Source organism: Oncorhynchus kisutch, unplaced genomic scaffold (assembly GCF_002021735.2).
Source record: "Oncorhynchus kisutch isolate 150728-3 unplaced genomic scaffold, Okis_V2 scaffold1169, whole genome shotgun sequence".
Taxonomy (NCBI): Eukaryota; Metazoa; Chordata; class Actinopteri; order Salmoniformes; family Salmonidae; genus Oncorhynchus; species Oncorhynchus kisutch.
In genome coordinates, this window is record NW_022263114.1 from 22,614 (window position 1) to 50,000 (window position 27,387).

Here is a 27,387-nt window from a genome sequence, read left to right on the forward strand (position 1 = left end):
TTGTGTAGCCACCTTGTGTAGCCACCTTGTGTAGCCACCTTGTGTTTAAACCGCTAGTGATGGTACTAGTGCTGACTCATACTGGCTGTGTGTTCTTCTCTGTTACCGCAGCACTTGCTTGACGTCAAGTCCCTAAAGTATCTCAGCAACCTGACGCTGCACGACCGCATCACCAAGTCCCTCCTCCACCTCCACAAGAAGAAGAAACCACCCAGCATCAGCGCTCAGTTCCAGGTCAGTCAGTCCCCCTTAGGCACACATCTAGGGTCAGTGTATCTTTCCCAAATCATGCCCTTAAAAATTAGAGCACGGGTACCAAACTTAAATCCTTGCGGGCCATGAGGCTGCTGGTTTTTGTTATATCTTTTAAATTCTTGTCCAATTACGCCCATTAAGACCAAGACAACAAAGTGAGGGGAGTTCCTAACTAATCAGTGACCTTAATTGATCAATCAAGTGCAAGGGAGAAGCGATGACCCGCTGGCCCTCGAGGACTGGAGTTTGACACCTGTGTATCAGGGGATAAAATACAAAACTGACCTCAGATCAGTGGTTAGGGGTGACATCTCTCTGCTACACATATCTGGGATGTGTATTGGAAGTGACCAGCTGAGTCCAGCTGACAGTATGGATGTTCTCTGGAACTCTGGGTGTTGTCCCATGAGCTGTCTGTTACAACCTCCTCCCTCTGCCTGTACGCCTGTCCGCCCGCCCAGTGTCGGGTCCCAGCCTATGACGTCTTTTTAAAACCTTGTCTGTCTGTCTGTCCGCCCACTGTCAGGTCCCAGCCTGTGACGTCTTTTTACAACCTCCTCCCTCCCTCTGTCTGTCTGTCTGTCTGTCTGTCTGTCTGTCTGTCTGTCTGTCTGTCTGTCTGTCTGTCTGTCTGTCTGTCTGTCTGTCTGTCTGTCTGTCTGTCTGTCTGTCTGTCTGTCTGTCTGTCTGTCTGTCTGTCTGTCTGTCTGTCTGTCTGTCTGTCTGTCTGTCTGTCTGTCTGTCTGTCTGTCTGTCTGTCTGTCTGTCTGTCTGTCTGTCTGTCTGTCTGTCTGTCTGTCTGTCTGTCTGTCTGTCTGTCTGTCTGTCTGTCTGTCTGTCTGTCTGTCTGTCTGTCTGTCTGTCTGTCTGTCTGTCTGTCTGTCTGTCTGTCTGTCTGTCTGTCTGTCTGTCTGTCTGTCTGTCTGTCTGTCTGTCTGTCTGTCTGTCTGTCTGTCTGTCTGTCTGTCTGTCTGTCTGTCTGTCTGTCTGTCTGTCTGTCTGTCTGTCTGTCTGTCTGTCTGTCTGTCTGTCTGTCTGTCTGTCTGTCTGTCTGTCTGTCTGTCTGTCTGTCTGTCTGTCTGTCTGTCTGTCTGTCTGTCTGTCTGTCTGTCTGTCTGTCTGTCTGTCTGTCTGTCTGTCTGTCTGTTCTGTCTGTCTGTCTGTCTGTCTGTCTGTCTGTCTGTCTGTCTGTCTGTCTGTCTGTCTGTCTGTCTGTCTGTCTGTCTGTCTGTCTGTCTGTCTGTCTGTCTGTCTGTCTGTCTGTCTGTCTGTCTGTCTGTCTGTCTGTCTGTCTGTCTGTCTGTCTGTCTGTCTGTCTGTCTGTCTGTCTGTCTGTCTGTCTGTCTGTCTGTCTGTCTGTCTGTCTGTCTGTCTGTCTGTCTGTCTGTCTGTCTGTCTGTCTGTCTGTCTGTCTGTCTGTCTGTCTGTCTGTCTGTCTGTCTGTCTGTCTGTCTGTCTGTCTGTCTGTCTGTCTGTCTGTCTGTCTGTCTGTCTGTCCGCCCACTGTCAGGTCCCAGCCTGTGACGTCTTTTTCTTTTTATCATCCCACCCAAAAGACAACGATGACATCATGTCTGGGTGGGGAAAAAAGTACAATTTTAATAGGCCATAAAAAGCATCTCTTGTCAAGAACATCCCCATGTCGCTGTCACTTTGGAAACTAGTGTGATCCCTGATGATGAATGTTCAGCTCAGTTGAGCAGATTTCACCATGTCAAAAAGAAAATAATAAAACCCATATGCTATTTTATATTAAAAAGATTCTCTGGCACTTTTGTATACTTTTTAGCCAGTAGTTTGGAAAATAGTGCTCACGAGCCGAAAGTGTTCCCAGAAAATGGCGTACTACATCACATATGTGCTACACGTCATTGCTCTCACCCTGCTGTGTGTTCATCATATGCATCTTGCCTGCTGTCTCATATGACAAGGGGCTGATGCTCATTGGTTGAACTCAAATTGCTGGACTACGTTGGGGGAAAATGTAGGGGAAATGATGCAGCACACCTTCCAGAAAGAACAGTTACTTTCAAACTAGCTTTAAAAATGACTTTGTAGTTGCCAAAGTGAAGGTAAATACTTAAATATGGAAGTCCCCAGCTTCTCTAAGACCAGCTGAGTAGGCTGATGAAACAGAAGGGGACATTGTCAACTCATCTCAGTTATGATCATCCCCTTTATCACAGCCGTAATCATCTCTCCATCCCCTCCCACCATCTTGTCTTTCTTAACTCCTCTGTTGTGTCTTTTCTCATGCCTGGCTGTCTCTATTGCTCCTGGCTCACAGTGGGGGAGGAGGATTCCCAAATGACTGCCTATTCCCTACATAGTGCACTAGTTTTGACCAGGACCTGGAGTAGGGGGGGGGGGGCATTTGGGACGCAGTATGGGAGTAAAGAGGCGTGACCACCCCCACAACAACAATCCCATATCCCCTAGCCCTGGCCTGTACTCTAACCCTCTCTGGCTGGCAGGAAGCCTGGGCAGAAGGCTGCGAGTGGTGACATCACTTCCCACATCCTGTTGTGTGGCTGATTGCTTTCATCTTCTGAGTGGAGTGGGATTCCTGTGCATTCCTGGCCACCGAAATAGCCACACACACACACACACACACTCTCATACACACACACACACACCATACATACATACATACATACATACATACATACATATATATATGGTCAAAACTAGTGCACAATGTGTGTATATATATATATATATATGTATATATATATTGGTGGCTGACAAAATATTGTTTTGCCCCAGTGTGTGTGTGTGTGTGTGTGTATATATAAAAAATATTTAGTCAGCCACCAATATATATATATACACACATTGTGCACTAGTTTTGACCATATATATGTATGTATGTATGTATGGTGTGTGTGTGTGTATGAGAGTATGTATGTATGAGTGTGTGTGTGTGTGTGTGGCTATGTGTATATATATATATATATATACATATATATATATATATATACATACATACATACATACATACACACACACACACACACACACACACACACACACACACACACACACACACACACACACACACACACACACACACACACACACACACACACACACACACACAGTGGGGCAAAAAAATATTTTGTCAGCCACCAATTGTAAGTTCTCCCACTTAAAAAGATGAGAGAGGCCTGTAATTTTTATCATGGGTACACTTCAACTATGACAGACAAAATGAGAAAAGAAAATCCAGACAATCACATTGTAGGATTTTTAATAAATTAATTTGCAAATTATGGTGGAAAATAAGTATTTGGTCACCTACAAACAAGCAAGATTTCTGGCTCTCACAGATCTGTACCTTCTTCTTTAAGAGGCTCCTCTGTCCTCTACCCGTTACCTGTATTAATGGCACCTGTTTGAACTTGTTATCAGTATAAAAGACACCTGTCCACAACCTCAAACAGTCACACTCCAAACTCCACTATGGCCAAGACCAAAGAGCTTTCAAAGGACACCAGAAACAAAATTGTAGACCTGCACCAGGCTGGGAAGACTGAATCTGCAATAGGTAAGCACCTTGGTTTGAAGAAATCAACTCTGTGGGAGCAATTATTAGGAAATGGAAGACATACAAGACCACTGATAATCTCCCTCGATCTGGGGCTCCACGCAAGATCTCACCCCGTGGGGTTAAAATGAGCAAAAATCCCAGAACCACACGGGGGGACCTAGTGAATGACCTGCAGAGAGCTGGGACCAAAGTAACAAAGCCTACCATCAGTAACACACTACGCCGCCAGGGACTCAAATCCTGCAGTGCCAGACGTGTCCCCCTGCTTAAGCCAGTACATGTCCAGTCCCGTCTGAAGTTTTCTAGAGAGCATTTGGATGATCCAGAAGAAGATTGGGAGAATGCCATATGGTCAGATGAAACCAAAATATAACTTTTTGGTAAAAACTCAACTCGTCATGTTTGGAGTACAAAGAATGCTGAGTTGCATCCAAAGGAAACCATACCTACTGTGAAGCATGGGGGTGGAAATATCATGCTTTGTGGCTGTTTTTCTGCAAAGGGACCAGGACGACTGATCCGTGTAAAGGAAAGAATGAATGGGGCCATGTGTCGTGAGATTTTGAGTGAAAACCTCCTTCCATCAGCAAGGGCATTGAAGATGAAACGTGGCTGGGTCTTTCAGCATGACAATGATCCCAAACACACCGCCCGGGCAACGAAGGAGTGGCTTCGTAAGAAGCATTCAGATGGACCTCACCCAGTCTGTTTCTTGTTGTCCGGCGCAAGAGAACCCAAGAGGACCCGTCTCTCTCCTCACCCCAACCCTCCATGCTACAGCAGCCAAGGACACACTAGCCTTTTATCCTAGACAGTCTTTTATTATGTGGTTAAAAAGGTTATAAAGATATGACAACAATTTATTCACACCAGACAAAAGCACTTCTCCCTGCTATAAAACAAGCCACAGTACACCAACAAAACCACTCCTCCCTGCTATAAAACCAACAAAGCCAATGTGCCGTCCGTGTATTTCTGTCTGTTTATACAATGTTTTAATATGTTTTTGGTGAAGTCAATGCCCTGGTATGTATTCACTAGGAACCAAACAGAAGCAAACGAAACAGGGAGGGGCCTACCTGAATTTGTCCAATAGAAATGTTTTCCGTTTGGAGTTATTAACAGTTTTTTTTTTAAATAAACGTTTCGGACTAATGATGGCACCCCTGATCTGTCCTTCCACAGGCCTCTCTCAATAAGCTGATGGAGACTCTGGGCCAATCAGAGCCCTACTTTGTCAAATGCATCCGTTCTAATGCAGAGAAGCTGCCCCTGCGCTTCAACGAGGGCCTGGTGCTCAGGCAGCTCCGCTACACGGGTATGCTGGAGACCGTACGCATCCGCCAGTCAGGCTACAGCATCAAGTACACCTTCCAGGTAAGCAGTTTTATACAGATGCACAGACACGTACTCACACACACACACACACACACACAAACTAAAAAGAAACATTCTCTCACTGTCAATGAGTTTTTCATCAAACTTAACATATTTGTATGAACATTACAAAATTCAACAACTGAGACATAAACTGAACAAGTTCCACAGACATGTGACTAACATAAATTTAATAATGTGTCCCTGAACAAAGGGGGGTCAAAATCAAAAGTATTAGTCAGTATCTGGTGTGGCCACCAGCTGCATTAAGTACTGCAGTGCATCTCCTCATGGACTGCACCAGATTTGACTGTTCTTGCTGTGAGATGTTACCCCACTCTTCCACAAAGGCACCTGCAAGTTCCCGGACATTTCTGTGGGGAATGGCCCTCACCCTCAGATCCAACAGGTCCCAGACATGCTCAATGGGATTGAGATCCGGGCTCTTCGATGGCCATGGCAGAACACTGAAATTCCTGTCATGCACAGAACGAGCAGTATGGGTGGTGGCATTATCATGCTGGAGGGTCATGTCAGGATGGGTACCACATGAGGGAGGAGGATGAGGAGGGGAGGAGGATGTCTTCCATGTAATGCACAGCGTTGATTTCCTGCAATGACAACAAGCTCAGTCCAAGGATGCTGTGACACACTGCCCCAGACCATGACGGACCCACCACCTCCAAATCAATCCCGCTCCAGAGTACAGGCCTCGGTGTAATGCTCATTCCTTCGACGATAAAAGCGAATCCGACCATCACCCCTGGTGAGACAAAACCGCGACTCGTCAGTGAAGAGCACTTTTTGCCAGTCCTGTCTGGTCCAGCAACGGTGGGTTTGTGCCCATAGGTGACTTTGTTGCCGGTGATGTCTGGTGAGGACCTGCCTTACAACAGGCTTAGAAGCCCTCAGTCCAGCCTCTCTAAGCCTATTGCGGGCAGTCATAGCACTGATAGAGGGATTGTGCGTTCCTTGTCTAACTCGGGCAGTTGTTTTTGCCATCCTGTACCTGTCCCACAGGTGTGATGTTCGGATGTATCGATCCTATGCAGGTGTTACACGTGGTCTGCCACTGCGAGGACGATCAGATGTCCATCCTGTCTCCCTGTAGCGCTGTCTTCGGCGTCTCACAGTACGGACATTGCAATTTATTGCCCTAGCCACATCTGCAGTCCTCACGGCGCTGTGTAGCATGCCTAAGGCACGTTCACGCAGATGAGCAGGGACCCTGGGCATCTTTCTTTTGGTGTTTTTCAGAGTCAGTAGAAAGGTCTCTCTAGTGTCCTAAGTTTTCATAACTGTGACCTTAATTGCCTACTGTCTGTAAGGTGTTTGTGTCTTCTCGACCGTTCCACAGGTGCATGTTCATTAATTGTTTATGGTTCATTGAACAAGCATGGAAAACAGTGTTAAAACCCTTTACAATGTAGATCTGTGAAGTTATTTGGATTTTTACGAATTATCTTTGAAAGACAGGGTCCTGAAAAAGGGACATTTCTTTTTTTGCTGAGTTTATATACACACACGCACACATACAGAAACATATATACATACATGCACACACACTCTCATCCCTAATTTACCCCATCTACCGGGCTGTCTCACATCGTAGACATTAGTCAGTGTTAATCTGCCCGTCTTCTCTCCTAGAAACACTCACATCGTAGACATTAGTCAGTGTTAATCTGCCGGTCTTCTCTCCTAGAAACACTCACATCGTAGACATTAGTCAGTGTTAATCTGCCGGTCTTCTCCCCTGTAAACATGAAACAAAGAGGTGCAAGTTTCAGTCACTCATTAGCGACGACGTTAACATTTTCCTTCTGTCCAAAGGTGGTGTGGACTCGAGCCCTGGTGCAATTTCCTCTATTCCTCAGTAACCTCCGAGTCAAGTCCAACATCTGAGTCATTGTTTCCACTTCTTTCTGTGTTTCAGTTGGCTTGGTGATTGGGATCAGTTGTATGCAACTTATTGTGCTATTCATTGAGCAAAACAATGGCGTCTGCTGTAAGAAATGACTTGCTTGTGATTTGAAGTGGTGGCCATATTGTCTCGAAGACTAAGTTTGATGTTTGTATGATAGTATTGTGGGACTATTAGGACAGTGCTCTTAAGTTAGGTTGCATTTGAATATGACTAGTTGGGTACAGTAATGTCACAATAATGTTATAGATTGTCTAGTGTCTAGCTTGTTACTGTACTTTTAGCAACTCCTTCAGTTTTATAGTAGCATCACCTTTTATTTTCGTGTATTGCTTGTCCTGTAAGGAACCGTTGAACTAGTGTTTACAGCTGTGGAAGCCAAACATTAGATCACCGGGAGAAACCACTGTGATGGAACGTTTGTAATACACAACCTTGACGGTGAAACGAAGGAATGCCCCGCCCGTACGCTCATTAACTTACTCACAACACAAGCTAGTTTTAGCCTCAGCCTGACATTGTCATTTATCTGAATTCCCCTGACAGATTAGAGCTGCAGTCCTCTGTGATGATGAAAAATATCTGGAGCGCGTGTCATCTTCTGAAGACTGTCCTGAGGTCATGGTGGAGAACAGGGCCTCTATAGTCTGTAATGAAACACTCGGCCCTGTGGGGGTAATTGTAAAAACACAGCATGTGTTTCCCAGTCAGTCAGCCACACCCCTACAGCTTTCACCGGTTTCCCAGACTGCCCTACTGTGTTGACATCAGACAACGGGCCTCCATTTGGAGGAGTGGGAGAGTGAATCTTTTTTTGATGATGTTAGTTAGTCTCCCTGTAAATATCACCATGGACTATCCCTAAAACCACATGTGCCCCGAACTGGATCTTGTCCTCAGACTAGCTGGTGATGTCACTTAGAAATGAACAGCTCCAATCCTCAGGGGCTGCAGTGTTTTGTGCTCCCTGCGACAGATTCAGACCAAAGGAGAGAAGGCCAGTCAAACAGCTCATCAGTACAGTGCCATAGAGAAGAGTCAACCAGTAGAGACCGTGGCCGTTGAGGACCTCCGCCGACAGTTATAATAACCGTTTTTTGTGTGTGTTTCTCATTTTCCCTCTACTTGCCTGGCAGGATTTCATCCGCCACTTCCGCGTGCTGCTACCCGAGGGCACCAGTGCCACCCAGGAAGGCATCGGACAGTATCTGGGCCAGGTGGACCTTGCTCCCGATGGATACCAAGTTGGCAAAACCATGGTACTATTCACCCTACTGCCTGTCACTATAGTATATTTAAACCATGGTACTATTCACCCAGCTGCCTGTCACTATAGTATATTTGAACCATGGTACTATTCACCCTACTGCCTGTCACTATAGTATATTTAAACCATGGTACTATTCACCTAGCTGCCTGTCACTACAATATATTTAAACCATGGTACTATTCACCTTGCTGCCTGTCACTATAGTAGATTAAAACCATGGTACTATTCACCCAGCTGCCTGTCACTACAGTAGATTAAAACCATGGTACTATTCACCCAGCTGCCTGTCACTACAGTAGATTAAAACCATGGTACTATTCACCCAGCTGCCTGTCACTACAGTAGATTAAAACCATGGTACTATTCACCCAGCTGCCTGTCACTGTAGTATATTTAAACCATGGTACTATTCATCCTACTGCCGGTCACTATAGTATATTTAAACCATGGTACTATTCACCTAGCTGCCTGTCACTGTAGTATATTTAAACCATGGTATTATTCACCCACTAGTCACTATAGTAGATTAAAACCATGGTACTCTTCACCCACTAGTCACTATAGTAGATTAAAACCATGGTACTTTTCACCCACTAGTCACTATAGTAGATTAAAACCATGGTACTCTTCACCCACTAGTCACTATAGTAGATTAAAACCATGGTACTATTCACCCAGCTGCCTGTCACTACAGTAGATTAAAACCATGGTACTATTCACCCAGCTGCCTGTCACTACAATATATTAAAACCATGGTACTCTTCACCCACTATAGTCACTATAGTAGATTAAAACCATGGTACTATTCACCCAGCTGCCTGTCACTATAGTAGATTAAAACCACGGTACTATTCACCTAGCTGCCTGTCACTATAGTAGATTTAAACCATGGTACTATTCACCCACTAGTCACTATAGTAGATTAAAACCATGGTACTCTTCACCCACTAGTCACTATAGTAGATTAAAATCATGGTACTATTCACCCACTAGTCACTATAGTAGATTAAAACCATGGTACTATTCACCCAGCTGCCTGTCACTACAGTAGATTAAAACCATGGTACTATTCACCCAGCTGCCTGTCACTACAATATATTAAAACCATGGTACTCTTCACCCACTATAGTCACTATAGTAGATTAAAACCATGGTACTATTCACCCAGCTGCCTGTCACTACAGTAGATTAAAACCATGGTACTATTCACCCAGCTGCCTGTCACTATAGTAGATTAAAACCACGGTACTATTCACCTAGCTGCCTGTCACTATAGTAGATTTAAACCATGGTACTATTCACACTACTGCCTGTCACTATAGTATATTTAAACCATGGTACTATTCACCCTACTGCCGGTCACTATTGTATATTTAAACCATGGTACTATTCACCCAGCTGCCTGTCACTATAGTATATTTAAACCATGGTACTATTCACCCTACTGCCGGTCACTATAGTATATTTAAACCATGGTACTATTCACCTAGCTGCCTGTCACTGTAGTATATTTAAACCATGGTACTATTCACCCACTAGTCACTATAGTAGATTAAAACCATGGTACTCTTCACCCACTAGTCACTATAGTAGATTAAAACCATGGTACTATTCACCCAGCTGCCTGTCACTACAGTAGATTAAAACCATGGTACTATTCACCCAGCTGCCTGTCACTACAATATATTAAAACCATGGTACTCTTCACCCACTATAGTCACTATAGTAGATTAAAACCATGGTACTATTCACCCAGCTGCCTGTCACTACAGTAGATTAAAACCATGGTACTCTTCACCCAGCTGGCTGCCACTACAATATATTAAAACCATGGTACTCTTCACCCACTATAGTCACTATAGTAGATTTAAATCATGGTACTATTCACCCAGCTGCCTGTCACTACAATATATTAAAACCATGGTACTCTTCACCCAGCTGCCTGTCACTACAGTAGATTAAAACCATGGTACTCTTCACCCAGCTGGCTGTCACTACAATATATTAAAACCATGGTACTCTTCACCCACTATAGTCACTATAGTAGATTTAAATCATGGTACTATTCACCCAGCTGGCTGTCACTACAATATATTAAAACCATGGTACTCTTCACCCACTATAGTCACTATAGTAGATTTAAATCATGGTACTATTCACCCTACTGCCTGTCACTATAGTATATTTAAACCATGGTACTATTCACCCAGCTGCCTGTCACTATAGTAGATTAAAACCATGGTACTATTCACCTAGCTGCCTGTCACTGTAGTATATTTAAACCATGGTACTATTCACCCACACTAGTCACTATAGTAGATTAAAACCATGGTACTATTCACCTAGCTGCCTGTCACTGTAGTATATTTAAACCATGGTACTCTTCACCCACTATAGTCACTATAGTAGATTAAAACCATGGTACTATTCACCCAGCTGCCTGTCACTATAGTAGATTAAAACCATAGTACTATTCACCCAGCTGCCTGTCACTATAGTATATTTGAACCATGGTACTATTCACCCTACTGCCTGTCACTATAGTATATTTAAACCATGGTACTATTCACCTAGCTGCCTGTCACTACAATATATTTAAACCATGGTACTATTCACCTTGCTGCCTGTCACTATAGTAGATTAAAACCATGGTACTATTCACCCAGCTGCCTGTCACTACAGTAGATTAAAACCATGGTACTATTCACCCAGCTGCCTGTCACTACAATATATTAAAACCATGGTACTCTTCACCCACTATAGTCACTATAGTAGATTAAAACCATGGTACTATTCAACCAGCTGCCTGTCGCTACAGTATATTAAAACCATGGTACTCTTCACCCAGCTGGCTGTCACTACAATATATTAAAACCATGGTTCTCTTCACCCACTATAGTCACTATAGTAGATTTAAATCATGGTACTATTCACCCAGCTGCCTGTCACTACAATATATTAAAACCATGGTACTCTTCACCCACTATAGTCACTATAGTAGATTAAAACCATGGTACTATTCACCTAGCTGCCTGTCACTATAGTAGATTAAAACCATGGTACTATTCACCCAGCTGCCTGTCACTACAGTAGATTTAAACCATGGTACTATTCACCCAGCTGCCTGTCACTACAGTAGATTAAAACCATGGTACTATTCACCCTACTGCCTGTCACTATAGTAGATTTAAACCATGGTACTATTCACCCAGCTGCCTGTCACTATAGTATATTTAAACCATGGTACTATTCACCCTACTGCCTGTCACTATAGTATATTTAAACCATGGTACTATTCACCCAGCTGCCTGTCACTATAGTAGATTAAAACCATGGTACTATTCACCTAGCTGCCTGTCACTGTAGTATATTTAAACCATGGTACTATTCACCCACACTAGTCACTATAGTAGATTAAAACCATGGTACTATTCACCTAGCTGCCTGTCACTGTAGTATATTTAAACCATGGTACTCTTCACCCACTATAGTCACTATAGTAGATTAAAACCATGGTACTATTCACCCAGCTGCCTGTCACTATAGTAGATTAAAACCATTACTATTCACCCAGCTGCCTGTCACTACAGTAGATTAAAACCATGGTACTATTCACCCAGCTGCCTGTCACTACAATATATTAAAACCATGGTACTCTTCACCCACTATAGTCACTATAGTAGATTAAAACCATGGTACTATTCACCCAGCTGCCTGTCACTACAGTAGATTAAAACCATGGTACTATTCACCCAGCTGCCTGTGACTACAGTAGATTAAAACCATGGTACTATTCACCCAGCTGCCTGTCACTACAGTAGATTAAAACCATGGTACTATTCACCCAGCTGCCTGTCACTACAGTAGATTAAAACCATGGTACTATTCACCCAGCTGCCTGTCACTATAGTAGATTAAAACCATGGTACTATTCACCCACTATAGTCACTATAGTAGATTAAAACCAAGGTACTATTCACCCAGCTGCCTGTCACTACAATATATTAAAACCATGGTACTCTTCACCCACTATAGACACTATAGTAGATTAAAACCATGGTACTATTCACCCAGCTGCCTGTCACTACAGTAGATTAAAACCATGGTACTATTCACCCAGCTGCCTGTCACTACAGTAGATTAAAACCATGGTACTCTTCACCCACTATAGTCACTATAGTAGATTAAAACCATGGTACTATTCACCCAGCTGCCTGTCACTACAGTAGATTAAAACCATGGTACTCTTCACCCACTATAGTCACTACAGTAGATTAAAACCATGGTACTATTCACCCTACTGCCTGTCACTATAGTAGATTAAAACCATGGTACTATTCACCCAGCTGCCTGTCACTATAGTATATTTAAACCATGGTACTATTCACCCAGCTGCCTGTCACTATAGTATATTTAAACCATGGTGCTATTCACCCAGCTGCCTGTCACTATAGTATATTTAAACCATGGTACTATTCACCCTACTGCCTGTCACTACAGTAGATTAAAACCATGGTACTATTCACCTAGCTGCCTGTCACTATAGTATATTTAAACCATGGTACTATTCACCTAGCTGCCTGTCACTATAGTATATTTAAACCATGGTACTATTCACCTAGCTGCCTGTCACTATAGTATATTTAAACCATGGTACTATTCACCTAGCTGCCTGTCACTATAGTATATTTAAACCATGGTACTATTCACCTAGCTGCCTGTCACTATAGTAGATTAAAACCATGGTACTATTCACCCTACTGCCTGTCACTATAGTAGATTAAAACCATGGTACTATTCACCTAGCTGCCTGTCACTATAGTAGATTAAAACCATGGTACTATTCACCCAGCTGCCTGTCACTATAGTAGATTAAAACCAAGAGGAAGGGATAAAATTTAAACTTTTTAGTCAAGGTATCAACAATTGTATCCAATTGTCTTGTTTTCTCTAGTATATTGTACGAGGATATGAGGATTTGTCACAAGGCACTGATCTGTTTTATTTGACAAATTTAGACTAGCCTTATCTATAGAAACGTTTGTGGCCAAATGCACATCCCTAAAAAACAGGTGCTGGGCTAATGAACTATACTACAACAGAACAGACATGCCTTGCATTGTCCTTATAGTTAGAAGAAAAAATGGTCCGACATGTTTGTCTTGATGAGTGGTAGTTGACCATCAGTTTCAGTCACCACAGGGGGGGTGGAGATTCGGCCCTGCTTTAGGTTATTGAACTTAGTTAAATAGAGAAACAGAAAAATAAGGAGCAGTGACATTATATTACCAGCACTGTAGTCTTTCTGAGAGACAGGATGTTATAAAGAACATACCCCAAGAATGGACAGTACCTCTGACACACACAGACACACAGACTGATAGATGGGTCCAGCACTATTCCTTTGGTTTGATGTCTATAATTAGCAGCCCATAGCTCCCATACCTGAAAGTCTTGTTGCTCCTGTGTTTGGTCATCCAGGGAGGGGGAGGTCCATACTTGAACAGTGAGAGTGTGTATATGTGTGTGTGTATGATGTGCCACTCATTGTGTCCACTGTCAGGTGTTCCTGCGGGAGGTGGAGCGTCAGCGACTGCAGGCGTTGCTTCACAGGGAGGTCCTGAACCGTATCGTCACTCTGCAGCGCCGCTTCAGGGCCCTGCTGGAGAGGAAACACTTCACCAGGATGAGACTGGCTGCCACAACTATCCAGGTAACCACCGTTCCCTTCTTATAGCCTCATCACCCAGGGGTAGTCTACTTCTTATAGCCTCGTCACCCAGGGGCAGTCTCCTTCTTATAGCCTCATCACCCAGGGGCAGTCTCCTTCTTATAGCCTCATCACCCAGGGGTACTCTCCTTCTTATAGCCTCATCACCCAGGGGCAGTCTCCTTCTTATAGCCTCATCACCCAGGGGAGGTCTCCTTCTTATAGCCTCATCACCCAGGGGCAGTCTCCTTCTTATAGCCTCGTCACCCAGGGGCAGTCTCCTTCTTATAGCCTCATCACCCATGGGCAGGGACAGTCTCCTTCTTATAGCCTCGTCACCCAGGGGCAGGGACAGTCTCCTTCTTATAGCCTCGTCACCCAGGGACAGTCTCCTTCTTATAGCCTCATCACCCAGGAGCAGGGACAGTCTCCTTCTTTATAGCCTCATCACCCAGGGGCAGGGACAGTCTCCTTCTTATAGCCTCATCACCCAGGGGCAGGGACAGTCTCCTTCTTATAGCCTCATCACCCAGGGGCAGGGACAGTCTCCTTCTTATAGCCTCATCACCCAGGGGCAGGGACAGTCTCCTTCTTATAGCCTCATCACCCAGGGGAAGTCTCCTTCTTCTAGCCTCGTCACCCAGGGGCAGGGACAGACTCCTTCTTATAGCCTCGTCACCCAGGGGCGGTCTCCTTCTTATAGCCTCATCACCCAGGGGCAGGGACAGACTCCTTCTTATAGCCTCATCACCCAGTGGCAGGGACAGTCCTTCTTATAGCCTCATCACCCAGGGGCAGTGACAGGCTCCTTATAGCCTCATCACCCAGGGGCAGTCTCCTTCTTATAGCCTCGTCACCCAGTGGCAGGGACAGACTCCTTATAGCCTCATCACCCAGGGGCAGTCTCTTTCTTATAGCCTCGTCACCCAGGGGCAGGGACAGTCTCCTTATAGCCTCGTCACCCAGGGGCAGGGACAGTCTCCTTATAGCCTCGTCACCCAGGGGCAGGGACAGTATCCTTCTTATAGCCTCGTTACCCAGGGGCAGGGACAGTCTCCTTCTTATAGCCTCATCACCCAGGGGGAGGTCTCCTTCTTATAGCCTCATCACCCAGGGGCAGTCTCCTTCTTATAGCCTCGTCACCCAGGGGCAGTCTCCTTCTTATAGCCTCATCACCCATGGGCAGGGACAGTCTCCTTCTTATAGCCTCGTCACCCAGGGGCAGGGACAGTCTCCTTCTTATAGCCTCGTCACCCAGGGACAGTCTCCTTCTTATAGCCTCATCACCCAGGAGCAGGGACAGTCTCCTTCTTTATAGCCTCATCACCCAGGGGCAGGGACAGTCTCCTTCTTATAGCCTCATCACCCAGGGGCAGGGACAGTCTCCTTCTTATAGCCTCATCACCCAGGGGCAGGGACAGTCTCCTTCTTATAGCCTCATCACCCAGGGGCAGGGACAGTCTCCTTCTTATAGCCTCATCACCCAGGGGAAGTCTCCTTCTTCTAGCCTCGTCACCCAGGGGCAGGGACAGACTCCTTCTTATAGCCTCGTCACCCAGGGGCGGTCTCCTTCTTATAGCCTCATCACCCAGGGGCAGGGACAGACTCCTTCTTATAGCCTCATCACCCAGTGGCAGGGACAGTCCTTCTTATAGCCTCATCACCCAGGGGCAGTGACAGGCTCCTTATAGCCTCATCACCCAGGGGCAGTCTCCTTCACCCAGGGGCTTTTGTTTCATTACAGTTAAATGGTCCTGTTACAGGGGTATGAAGGCTTTTGTTTCATTACAGTTAAATGGTCCTGTTACAGGGGTATGAAGGCTTTTGTTTCATTACAGTTAAATGGTCCTGTTACAGGGGTATGAAGGCTTTTGTGTCATTACAGTTGCATGCAAACAGGGTCTTGGTTAGTTGAATCAGGTGTGTTAGCGCCGGGCTGGTAGAAAGTCTGTACACCCTGTTCTGTGGCTCTCAGCACCATAGTTGGTGACATTAACTGTGTAAATTATCTATAGTACATCCAGGCTTGATACGTAGGAGTTTGTTTGTATATGTGATATTTATTTAGTATTTAGTACATGGATTTAAGTGGGAAGTTATGTTATTGAACTGAGGCAGGAATGCTTCTCATCCCAATGTTGTGTGTCAGTCCTCATCTGTGCAATCTTGCTCAGCCCGGTTTTGATGGGCCAGCAAGATATTTAATTTGTATGTGTTATGGAGGGATGTTTAGATTCAGAGCTCTTTCAGTAATCCTACAAAACCCCACAATTTATTTTTGTGGAAAATTCTGTGAATTATCAAAACTATTTCTCTTGACCGTTCCTCAACTTTGTTTTGGATGTCATTCAACTTTCACGATCACAATCTAAGACTTATGCCAGATATTTGATCCTAGTAATTATGCAATTGTTGATTCAGTTCCGTTACAGTATCCAGCAGGAACCAAACACTAAGTCCTTTCATAAACAGGGACATTGTTGTACTAGAGAAGTTGGCTATGAATGGGAATGGATGTAACACACCTCGAGGATCGGTACTTCAGGGTTTTCAGTTGGCCTGCTTTGCTTTACATCTTTGGCTAATTCACACCAAGGTCTCAATCACTTATATTGATCAACGAGCACAGTTGGGGAGGTGATTAGTAGAGAGCTGTGGAGCCTGGTTGGAATGAAACCCTGCAATGGCACTCCAGGATCAAATCAAAATTAAATCCATGTTTATTGGTTGCGTCTAGAGTTGGACAGATATTTTGCGGTTGCAGCAAAATGCTTGTGTAACTAGAGGCTAACAGTGCAGCAAAATGCTTGTGTAACTAGAGGCTAACAGTGCAGCAAAATGCTTGTGTAACTAGAGGCTAATAGTGCAGCAAAATGCTTGTGTAACTAGAGGCTAATAGTGCAGCAAAATGCTTGTGTAACTAGAGGCTAATAGTGCAGCAAAATGCTTGTGTAACTAGAGCCTAATAGTGCAGCAAAATGCTTGTGTAACTAGAGCCTAATAGTGCAGCAAAATGCTTGTGTAACTAGAGGCTAATAGTGCAGCAAAATGCTTGTGTAACTAGAGGCTAATAGTGCAGCAAAATGCTTGTGTAACTAGAGGCTAATAGTGCAGCAAAATGCTTGTGTAACTAGAGCCTAATAGTGCAGCAAAATGCTTATGTAACTAGAGGCTAATAGTGCAGCAAAATGCTTGTGTAACTAGAGGCTAATAGTGCAGCAAAATGCTTATGTAACTAGAGGCTAATAGTGCAGCAAAATGCTTGTGTAACTAGAGGCTAATAGTGCAGCAAAATGCTTGTGTAACTAGAGGCTAATAGTGCAGCAAAATGCTTGTGTAACTAGAGCCTAATAGTGCAGCAAAATGCTTGTGTAACTAGAGGCTAATAGTGCAGCAAAATGCTTGTGTAACTAGAGGCTAATAGTGCAGCAAAATGCTTGTGTAACTAGAGCCTAATAGTGCAGCAAAATGCTTGTGTAACTAGAGGCTAATAGTGCAGCAAAATGCTTATGTAACTAGAGGCTAATAGTGCAGCAAAATGCTTGTGTAACTAGAGGCTAATAGTGCAGCAAAATGCTTGTGTAACTAGAGGCTAATAGTGCAGCAAAATGCTTGTGTAACTAGAGGCTAATAGTGCAGCAAAATGCTTGTGTAACTAGAGGCTAATAGTGCAGCAAAATGCTTGTGTAACTAGAGGCTAATAGTGCAGCAAAATGCTTGTGTAACTAGAGGCTAATAGTGCAGCAAAATGCTTGTGTAACTAGAGGCTAATAGTGCAGCAAAATGCTTGTGTAACTAGAGGCTAATAGTGCAGCAAAATGCTTGTGTAACTAGAGGCTAATAGTGCAGCAAAATGCTTGTGTAACTAGAGGCTAATAGTGCAGCAAAATGCTTGTGTAACTAGAGCCTAATAGTGCAGCAAAATTGGCAAACAAGTACACAAATAATAATAATCAAAAACTAGAAAGAAGAAATCCGGAATGTCAGAGCTAATCCAGTATACACTATCAGTTATCCAAACTAATCCAGTATACACTATCAGTTATCCAAACTAATCCAGTATACACTATCAGTTATCCAAACTAATCCAGTATACACTATCAGTTATCCAAACTAATCCAGTATACACTATCAGTTATCCAAACTAATCCAGTATACACTATCAGTTATCCAAACTAATCCAGTATACACTATCAGTTATCCAAACTAATCCAGTATACACTATCAGTTATCCAAACTAATCCAGTATACACTATCAGTTATCCAAACTAATCCAGTATACACTATCAGTTATCCAAACTAATCCAGTATACACTATCAGTTATCCAAACTAATCCAGTATACACTATCAGTTATCCAAACTAATCCCGTATACACTATCAGTTATCCAAACTAATCCAGTATACACTATCAGTTATCCAAACTAATCCAGTATACACTATCAGTTATCCAAACTAATCCAGTAATTCAGTTATCCAAACTAATCCAGTATACACTATCAGTTATCCAAACTAATCCAGTATACACTATCAGTTATCCAAACTAATCCAGTATACACTATCAGTTATCCAAACTAATCCAGTAATTCAGTTATCCAAACTAATCCAGTATACACTATCAGTTATCCAAACTAATCCAGTATACACTATCAGTTATCCAAACTAATCCAGTATACACTATCAGTTATCCAAACTAATCCAGTAATTCAGTTATCCAAACTAATCCAGTATACACTATCAGTTATCCAAACTAATCCAGTATACACTATCAGTTATCCAAACTAATCCAGTATACACTATCAGTTATCCAAACTAATCCAGTATACACTATCAGTTATCCAAACTAATCCAGTATACACTATCAGTTATCCAAACTAATCCAGTATACACTATCAGTTATCCAAACTAATCCAGTATACACTATCAGTTATCCAAACTAATCCAGTATACACTATCAGTTATCCAAACTAATCCAGTAATTCAGTTATCCAAACTAATCCAGTAATTCAGTTATCCAAACTAATCCAGTAATTCAGTTATCCAAACTAATCCAGTATACACTATCAGTTATCCAAACTAATCCAGTATACACTATCAGTTATCCAAACTAATCCAGTATACACTATCAGTTATCCAAACTAATCCAGTATACACTATCAGTTATCCAAACTAATCCAGTATACACTATCAGTTATCCAAACTAATCCAGTATACACTATCAGTTATCCAAACTAATCCAGTATACACTATCAGTAATCCAAACTAATCCCGTATACACTATCAGTAATCCAAACTAATCCAGTATACACTATCAGTAATCCAAACTAATCCAGTATACACTATCAGTTATCCAAACTAATCCAGTATACACTATCAGTTATCCAAACTAATCCCGTATACACTATCAGTAATCCAAACTAATCCAGTATACACTATCAGTTATCCAAACTAATCCAGTATACACTATCAGTTATCCAAACTAATCCAGTATACACTATCAGTTATCCAAACTAATCCAGTATACACTATCAGTTATCCAAACTAATCCAGTATACACTATCAGTAATCCAGTATACACTATCAGTAATCCAGTATACACTATCAGTAATCCAGTATACACTATCAGTAATCCAGTATACACTATCAGTAATCCAAAAGCAATCTGTATTTACACCTACAATAACTACTTAAGAATATGTACAGCAGTAGATATATTACAGTGAGCTAGGTCAGGAATCCAGTATATAGATATTCAGTGTGAATAAACAGTGTAACAAAATGCAATGTTCAGTAGTAGATATATTAGAAAGAGATATGTGAAGAATACAGTAAATGAATACACAGTGTGAAAAACAGTATAAAACAAACAACAAACGAAACAAAAAATAACAAAGTGGATCAGGGCATCTACCCTTGTTACCCGCCTTTAACCCTTTAATGTTTCCCTGTTCAACACTTCTCCCTTCCCTGCTTGGAGAGGGCCTCGTATTATGTCTGTTCACACTGGAAACGCCTAATTGGTCCTTTGGAAAGAGACTCGGGTGTTTTGGCTTTGTCTGGTTGAAAAGAAAAATAAATCCAATCAATGGGTAGAAGTGTTAATAGCCAGAGACTGAAGGAGAGAGCTTACAAAAGGAAATAAAGCATGGAGGAGTTGTGATAATGTTCCCAGAGCAGGAGAACAAAAGGTCTGTCAAACAGTTCATGCATTTCTTTTATCTCTGCTGAGCCTGCTTTTGCTCTTTGTGTAGTCATCCAAGTTTGGATAGCTTTGTGTCCTGTTTTGACAACATTTTCCCTGACTATACTAAACATTATTTTATACAGTAGTGCCAAATCCCAGCCCCTCCTAGTCCCCCAGGCCCTCCTAATACTGCTAAGCCCCCTAACACACCTAGCCTCCTAGCCCCCCAGGCCCCCTAATACCGCTGACCCCCTAAACACCTAGCCTCCTAGCCCCCCAGGCCCTCCTAATACCGCTGACCCCCTAAACACCTAGCCTCCTAGCCCCCCAGGCCCTCCTAATACCGCTAAGCCCCCTAACACACCTAGCCTCCTAGCCCCCCAGGCCCTCCTAATACCGCTGACCCCCTAAACACCTAGCCTCCTAGCCCCCCAGGCCCTCCTAATACCGCTGACCCCCTAAACACCTAGCCTCCTAGCCCCCCAGGCCCTCCTAATACCGCTGACCCCCTAAACACCTAGCCTCCTAGCCCCCCAGGCCCTCCTAATACCGCTAAGCCCCCTAACACACCTAGCCTCCTAGTCCCCCAGGCCCTCCTAATACTGCTAAGCCCCCTAACACACCTAGCCTCCTAGCCCCCCAGGCCCCCTAATACCGCTGACCCCCTAAACACCTAGCCCCCCAGGCCCTCCTAATACCGCTGACCCCCTAAACACCTAGCCTCCTAGCCCCCCAGGCCCTCCTAATACCGCTAAGCCCCCTAACACACCTAGCCTCCTAGCCCCCCAGGCCCTCCTGGGGGGGGTCAGGATTGGACGTTGCTACAGAAGAATGGACTCAAATCCAATAAATGTAATAAATTCCATCATACTATAAATGTGGTAACATCCACAGCTCTGATCTCACCTACAGCGCCGTCCGGGTTTGGCCGGTGTAGGCCCGTCATTGTAAATAAGAATTGGTTCTTAACTGACTTGCCTAGTTAAATAAAGGTTAAATAAAAAAAATACTTCCCCTCACACAGAAATGGTGGCGTGCCTACCAGTCCAAGCAGGAGGATGACTACGACCCAAGCATCCAGGAGGGGGCAGCCTTGTGCATCCAGACAGCTTGGCGGGGGTACAAGGAGCGCTGGAGGTTCGGGCTGTGGCGGGAGGCGGCCCTGCTGCTGCAGAGGGAGTGGAGGGCGTTACTGAAGCGGCGAGAACGGGAGGGGGCGGCACTCGCCATCCAGACAGCCTGGCGCTGCCACATGGCCAGAGAGGCCTACCTGCGACTGCGTGGCACCATGACGCTGCTACAGGCAGCGGGCAAAGGCTACCTGGCCAGACAGAGGTAAACTAATGTGAAGTGTTGCAGAAAGTTTTAGAGCAGACATGAGAGTGAATAGTCTGTTCTACATATTACATTTCTATCTGCAGCTGAGCTTGCTTCATTACTGTTTCTGGATGCTTATGAATCATTATGGAAATCAATATGAAAAGCCATGGAACATTTGATGAAGGCAGTGTAGCCACAGAAGACCATCTGAACTTCCATGCCTCCATAACTTCAACTCATTGATGGAAACATTCTTGCAATGAGATTGGAGATTGCTGCAAAGTTAATTCACTGTACTTATTGGTCATAATTCTATATCCAATCCTCCTCCACGTCCAGTCGTCCAACTGGTGACGTGCTCGTATTCATGGCCTGCCAGCTGAAAAGTCTCCTGTTCAGATAATGTTGTTACATAAACACCCAGAACAAAGTAGCAACAGTCAGCTGAGCTAGAGGAGGACATTCTCCCATTAAGGCTGCCACTTTGAGTTCACACATTCAACAGGAAGAGACTGTGATATGTTTTTAAGTGTCTAGTCTGTCTTGTGTCAAGGAACAAGGAATTAAGACTCAATGAAGGTGTGGTGTTGCCTTGTAATTGGTTTAGCTGTAACTATGCCTCCTTGATTGACAGCTTTGGGCATTTGAAGGAGCAGAGACTGAGGGAGAAAGAGCTGAGGCTGAGGAAGAGAGAGAGTCAACAACAGCAGCAGCAGCTGCAGAATGGACAGACGCGCCTCTCGCCAGAAGAAGACGATCTGCCAGTGAGGATCATGGGCCTGGACCTGAGCACATGGGAGGACCGCTCATACAAGGAGCGGGAAAGGAGCCTCCAGAGACTGAACAGCCAGGAGGAGAGGGTAAAAGAGGGACGAGGTGTAGAAATAGGAGGTGAGGGAGGAGTGGCGAGGGCCGCAGAGAGCTCAGGTAGGGCCCAGTCGGAACCACCGCCAGTTTCGTCGACAGCCGCTGTGGTGGTGAGAGAGAGGACCAGGACCCTGGACGAGCCCTGCCAGAGGACCACCAGGGCCAAGAGGGAGAGCCGGAGGATGAGGGAGCTGGAACAGGCCAAGTTCAGCCTGGAGCTGCTCAAGGTGCGGGCCACAGGCAGTGGTGGGGCCTCGTCCCCCTCTGAAGAGAGGCGCTGGTCGGCCGAGCTGGCCCCCACCACCACCCCTCCTCGCCGCTCCCCCCAGGGACCCGGAACCCCCGACAGCCAGAGCTCCAAGGGCAGCTTCGAGCTACTCAGCATGGATGACGAGATACTCAGGGAGAGTGCACCTTTGGCAGATGAGGAGGAGCTTGGTTCCCCCCTCTCTTCTGAAGTGCAGCTGGAGCAGGCCCCGGAGGTCAGCCTTGTGTCGAAGGAGCCTCCCAGGGCTTCTGTGTCCAATGACGCCTCCCCACCTCCAAACAGTCAGAGTCAGGCCAAGCTAGAACCGGCTGCCGCCTCTCCACCTCCGCCCAAGATAGAGAACTACCTCCCTACCTTTTACGTCCCGTCAACTGATGGCAGCTTGTTCATCACCCATCGTCTTGGCGATGACTCTTCGCGACCCCTCGAGGCCGATACCACTAGTACCACCATCGTCACCAAGCAGCTCAAGTCAATCAAACAAAGGCGGGAATTGTCACGGCGACCTGTGGTTGTGGTCATCAGCATGCAGAAGGAAACCCCCCTGGATCAGGAGGAGCTCAGTGGTGCCGTCGTTTGTCTTCCCCCTGTAGAGGTTTGTGACGGGTCGGCACAAACCGGCGAATCCCCTTCATCGCCACGGCTACCAGTCCCTGCACCCGTTCCACCACTAGATCCCGCCCCAGTCATCCCCATCTCTGGCCCCACCCCTGTCCCGGCTGCCAACCAGTTGGTCCTGGAGAAGCTGGAACGACTGAACGAGGAAAAGGAGGAGAGGCAGCGGCACCTGCAGCAGCAGAACGAGCGGGAGATGATGGACCAGATCCGGAAGCAGAAGGAGGTTCTGGAGAGACAGCGGCACCACTTCGCCCAGCACGAGAGGGAACTGTTGGAGAAGCAGAGGGGTGAGGCCCTGGTCAGGATCCAGCAGAGCCGGCAGGGAGGGCCCCCCCAAGACAGGAGTGCAACCGCAGCTACATCTACCAGGCCCCTTAGACCCAGCTCCCTTCTCATCGAGAGAGCCCCGGCTCTGGCTCCTCCCTCCAGGACCCAGTCTGTGTCCGCTGCCCACGCATACCTCTCTCCTCCTGGGCCGATGGACATCCAGAGTGTCTCCATGCCCCATCCTGAGCCCAACAAGGCCCAGCCCAACAAGGCCCAGCCCAACAAGGCCCAGCCCAACCAGGCCCGGCTTCCTCCACCTCCCTCAGCCCCCAAAACAAAGACCAGGGATGGGAGACCCATTGCGGATGGCTGGGCACCAAATTTGACCCTGGAGTCCAGAGAGGGCGGGGGAGGAGGAGCCAGAGGGAGGGTTCCCAAGAAGGCCCCAGCTAATCAGGGCACCAGCATCAGCATGACTGACATGTCGGAAAACATCTTCTTTGCGCCCAAAGACAGAGTGGCGTTCTCTAAGTGAGTATTGAATCCAGCTATGGAGTTATCATGTACTGTAGGTACCTTTACCAGCCAACTACACATGGAGTTATCATGTACTGTAGGTACCTTTACCAGCCAACTACACATGGAGTTATCATGTACTGTAGGTACCTTTACCAGCCAACTACACATGGAGTTATCATGTACTGTAGGTACCTTTACCAGCCAACTACACATGGAGTTATCATGTACTGTAGGTACCTTTACCAGCCTCACTACACATGGAGTTATCATGTACTGTAGGTACCTTTACCAGCCAACTACACATGGAGTTATCATGTACTGTAGGTACCTTTACCAGCCAACTACACATGGAGTTATCATGTACTGTAGGTACCTTTACCAGCCAACTACACATGGGGTTATCATGTACTGTAGGTACCTTTACCAGCCAACTACACATGGAGTTATCATGTACTGTAGGTACCTTTACCAGCCAACTACACATGGAGTTATCATGTACTGTAGGTACCTTTACCAGCCAACTACACATGGAGTTATCATGTACTGTAGGTACCTTTACCAGCCAACTACACATGGAGTTATCATGTACTGTAGGTACCTTTACCAGCAAACTACACATGGAGTTATCATGTACTGTAGGTACCTTTACCAGCCAACTACACATGGAGTTATCATGTACTGTAAGTGCCTTAACTACCCAACTAGACATTGAAACACATGGGAGATTATTCCTAAAAACGTATATCATACATCATTCTTAACCTCTGAAATGAAACCAAGAGCCCTAATAGATGCATAGTTCACATAAAGGTTATATAAGTAAAAAACAAATATCAGAAAAATAGGTGTTGCTTGAGAATGAATTGGTTTGGAATAATGATTTACTATTTCACAGAAACTTAAAGGTACAATATGCAGAAATCACTAATAGTTCGCCTAATTTCAGTTTATGACAACAACTCTGATTGTAGAGAATCATTGTATCATCCAAACCGCTGTGAAGTATATTTTCCATAACCAAAAACATTGTATTTTCAGCTGTTTGAAACTGGTGTACAAAACCAAAAGTAAAAGATGCTAAACAAAAGCATAGAAATAGTGCCCATAGAACATATCTACCACTTCTTAGACTTGCTTTCAATGAGAATGACAGATCTATAATTCACATATCTATGTGAAGTTGGTCAGGTTGCTCTAAAAGCTACATATTGCAGCTTTAACCCCCTCTTCATTCCCTGACTCTATATGTTTTAGGTTTGACAAGGAGAAGCCTGTCAATCAAGAGAAGCCTGTAGCAGTCCCAAAAGAGGGCCCCTCCTCAAGCACCAAGCCCACCATAGGACTGAAAACACAGGAGGTGAGTGAATGGCAGAACCGGTAGCATTTGTCATAATGTTTGTGTGTATTTGCATGTCCATATCAAATAATCCAACTGATAAATAAATATTGTGTGTATTTCTGTATGTGTTCTAAGGGTTTGCATGTGTTTCCATTTGGAGCAGCGTCGTCCAGGTTAGGGGAGGGTTTGGTCGGGGTAGGCCATCATTGTAAAATAAGAATGTTTTCTTAACTGACTTTCCAAGTTAAATAAAGGTTAATTTAAAAAAGACATCTTAGAGAGCGTGAGACCGACGGAATACAAAGATGGCGACACAGAGAGAAAGTTGCACAGATTGAAAAGGGAAACATCGGGGCATCCAAGACCCTGTCTAGTATCCACAGGTCCTAAAGAGGAAAGCCGTGTTCATTGGCCTGTTTGTGAGTGTGTTTCAACTGTTGTTATATCGTTTTTGGTCAACCAGGTCAGCAGGGCGGGCCACAGAAAGAAAGCCCGCATGGCTCGGACACGCTCTGACTTTCTGACCCGCACGCCGACCTCCTCGCTGGGGGGCGAGTCGGAGGAGGAGGACGAGTACGACGGAAAGCCCCCCCTCTCCTCCCCTCCCCCCTACTCCCCAACCATCCCTAAACAGGATTCCTTTGAGTGTTTCAGTGACTCAGAGATGGTAAAGAAAACAGACCCATACCTAAACCTCGGCCTCTACACCCCAATTCAACTAATAGAAGTTCACATTGGGACGGCCGTCTTTTTTCCCCTGCTGTTAACCCTCTTCAGCACTGGCTGGGTAGACCTGCGCTACCGATCAACTCAACTAAAACAACCTACGCTTTAACTCGATTTTTCCTTTTCCTCTGAGCATGAACTGTTTCAACGATGCTAACACACTCTTCTCTTTAAAACCTGATCAAGGTTCTAGCCTAACTTAGCCTGCCTCCTCACTTCTTCACAGCCCAGAAGTGATACTCTCCTTCTCCTTTTTCCTCTCTGTCAGCATAATCAGCCATGGCATGTGTTACTGTAGCTTGTTAGCCTGTTAGCTTTCTCTTCTCACCAGTAGCCCTGCTCTCTGACCGAACCCTGGGATCCTGGGTTGAAGGTCATCGCTCAACCTTGACCTTCCTCCCTGATGATTAATTAACACACATTCCTGACCTCTTTACTTCAGCGTGACATAAACTGTCTTTATTGTGCTATCTGGCTATCCATGTTAGCTATACTGCTAGTCAGGTATGCTAGTGAAAAACTGAGCTATAGACCGTATTGAATAATGTTAGACTTGAGTACAACTGACAACTCAGGCTAGTGGAAGTGCTACATTTTGTCAAGGAATCCATTGTTGTACTGCCATCTACTGGCGTGGGGGAAAATCCTCCTGTCTCCTGTGAGATAGGAAAACGTAGATGTAGAGTAACACGACTTCAGTTAGTACTGTAGATATTGAAAAGTCTCTTTTAACTGTCATATCTATTTATGTATGATGTCATTGACATTGTGTCATTCATTGGTGTTTCAGCCTTCCACCAGCTCTGAGGAACAGAAGAAGATACATAAGGCCATGTCGTCGGGAGATCTGGCCAAAGTTGACACGATACGCAAGAACGCCCAGTCAGATGGAAGGTTTGTTCCTATCATGGTGTCCATTGTAGTCATTTTAATACAGTATACATTGAGTTTACAAAACATTACGAACATCTTCCTAATGTTGAGTTGCATCCCTCCCTTTTGCCCTCAGAACAGCCTCAATTCGTCAGGGCATTGACTCTACAAAGTGTTGAAAGCGTTCCACAGGGATGCTGGTCCATGTTGACTCTACAAAGTGTTGAAAGCGTTCCACAGGGATGCTGGCCCATGTTGACTCTACAAAGTGTTGAAAGCGTTCCACAGGGATGCTGGCCCATGTTGACTCTACAAAGTGTT

The 27,387-nt window shown here is 44.9% G+C and overlaps 1 protein-coding gene across 1 annotated transcript in view; it reads left to right on the forward strand.

The window, feature by feature from the left end:
* The window catches only part of LOC109881495 (unconventional myosin-IXAa), a gene marked incomplete at its 5' end in the record, with an annotated part of 74,471 nt that overhangs the window by 18,686 nt on the left and 28,398 nt on the right, over positions 1–27,387 (forward strand). The window contains 9 exons of the mRNA XM_031817846.1: positions 112–234; positions 4,991–5,182; positions 8,243–8,365; positions 13,940–14,089; positions 21,294–21,604; positions 22,224–24,140; positions 25,383–25,485; positions 25,931–26,134; positions 26,984–27,087. Coding sequence (XP_031673706.1) covers positions 112–234; positions 4,991–5,182; positions 8,243–8,365; positions 13,940–14,089; positions 21,294–21,604; positions 22,224–24,140; positions 25,383–25,485; positions 25,931–26,134; positions 26,984–27,087 — 3,227 coding nt within the window. The remainder of the gene's footprint in view (positions 1–111; positions 235–4,990; positions 5,183–8,242; positions 8,366–13,939; positions 14,090–21,293; positions 21,605–22,223; positions 24,141–25,382; positions 25,486–25,930; positions 26,135–26,983; positions 27,088–27,387) is intronic.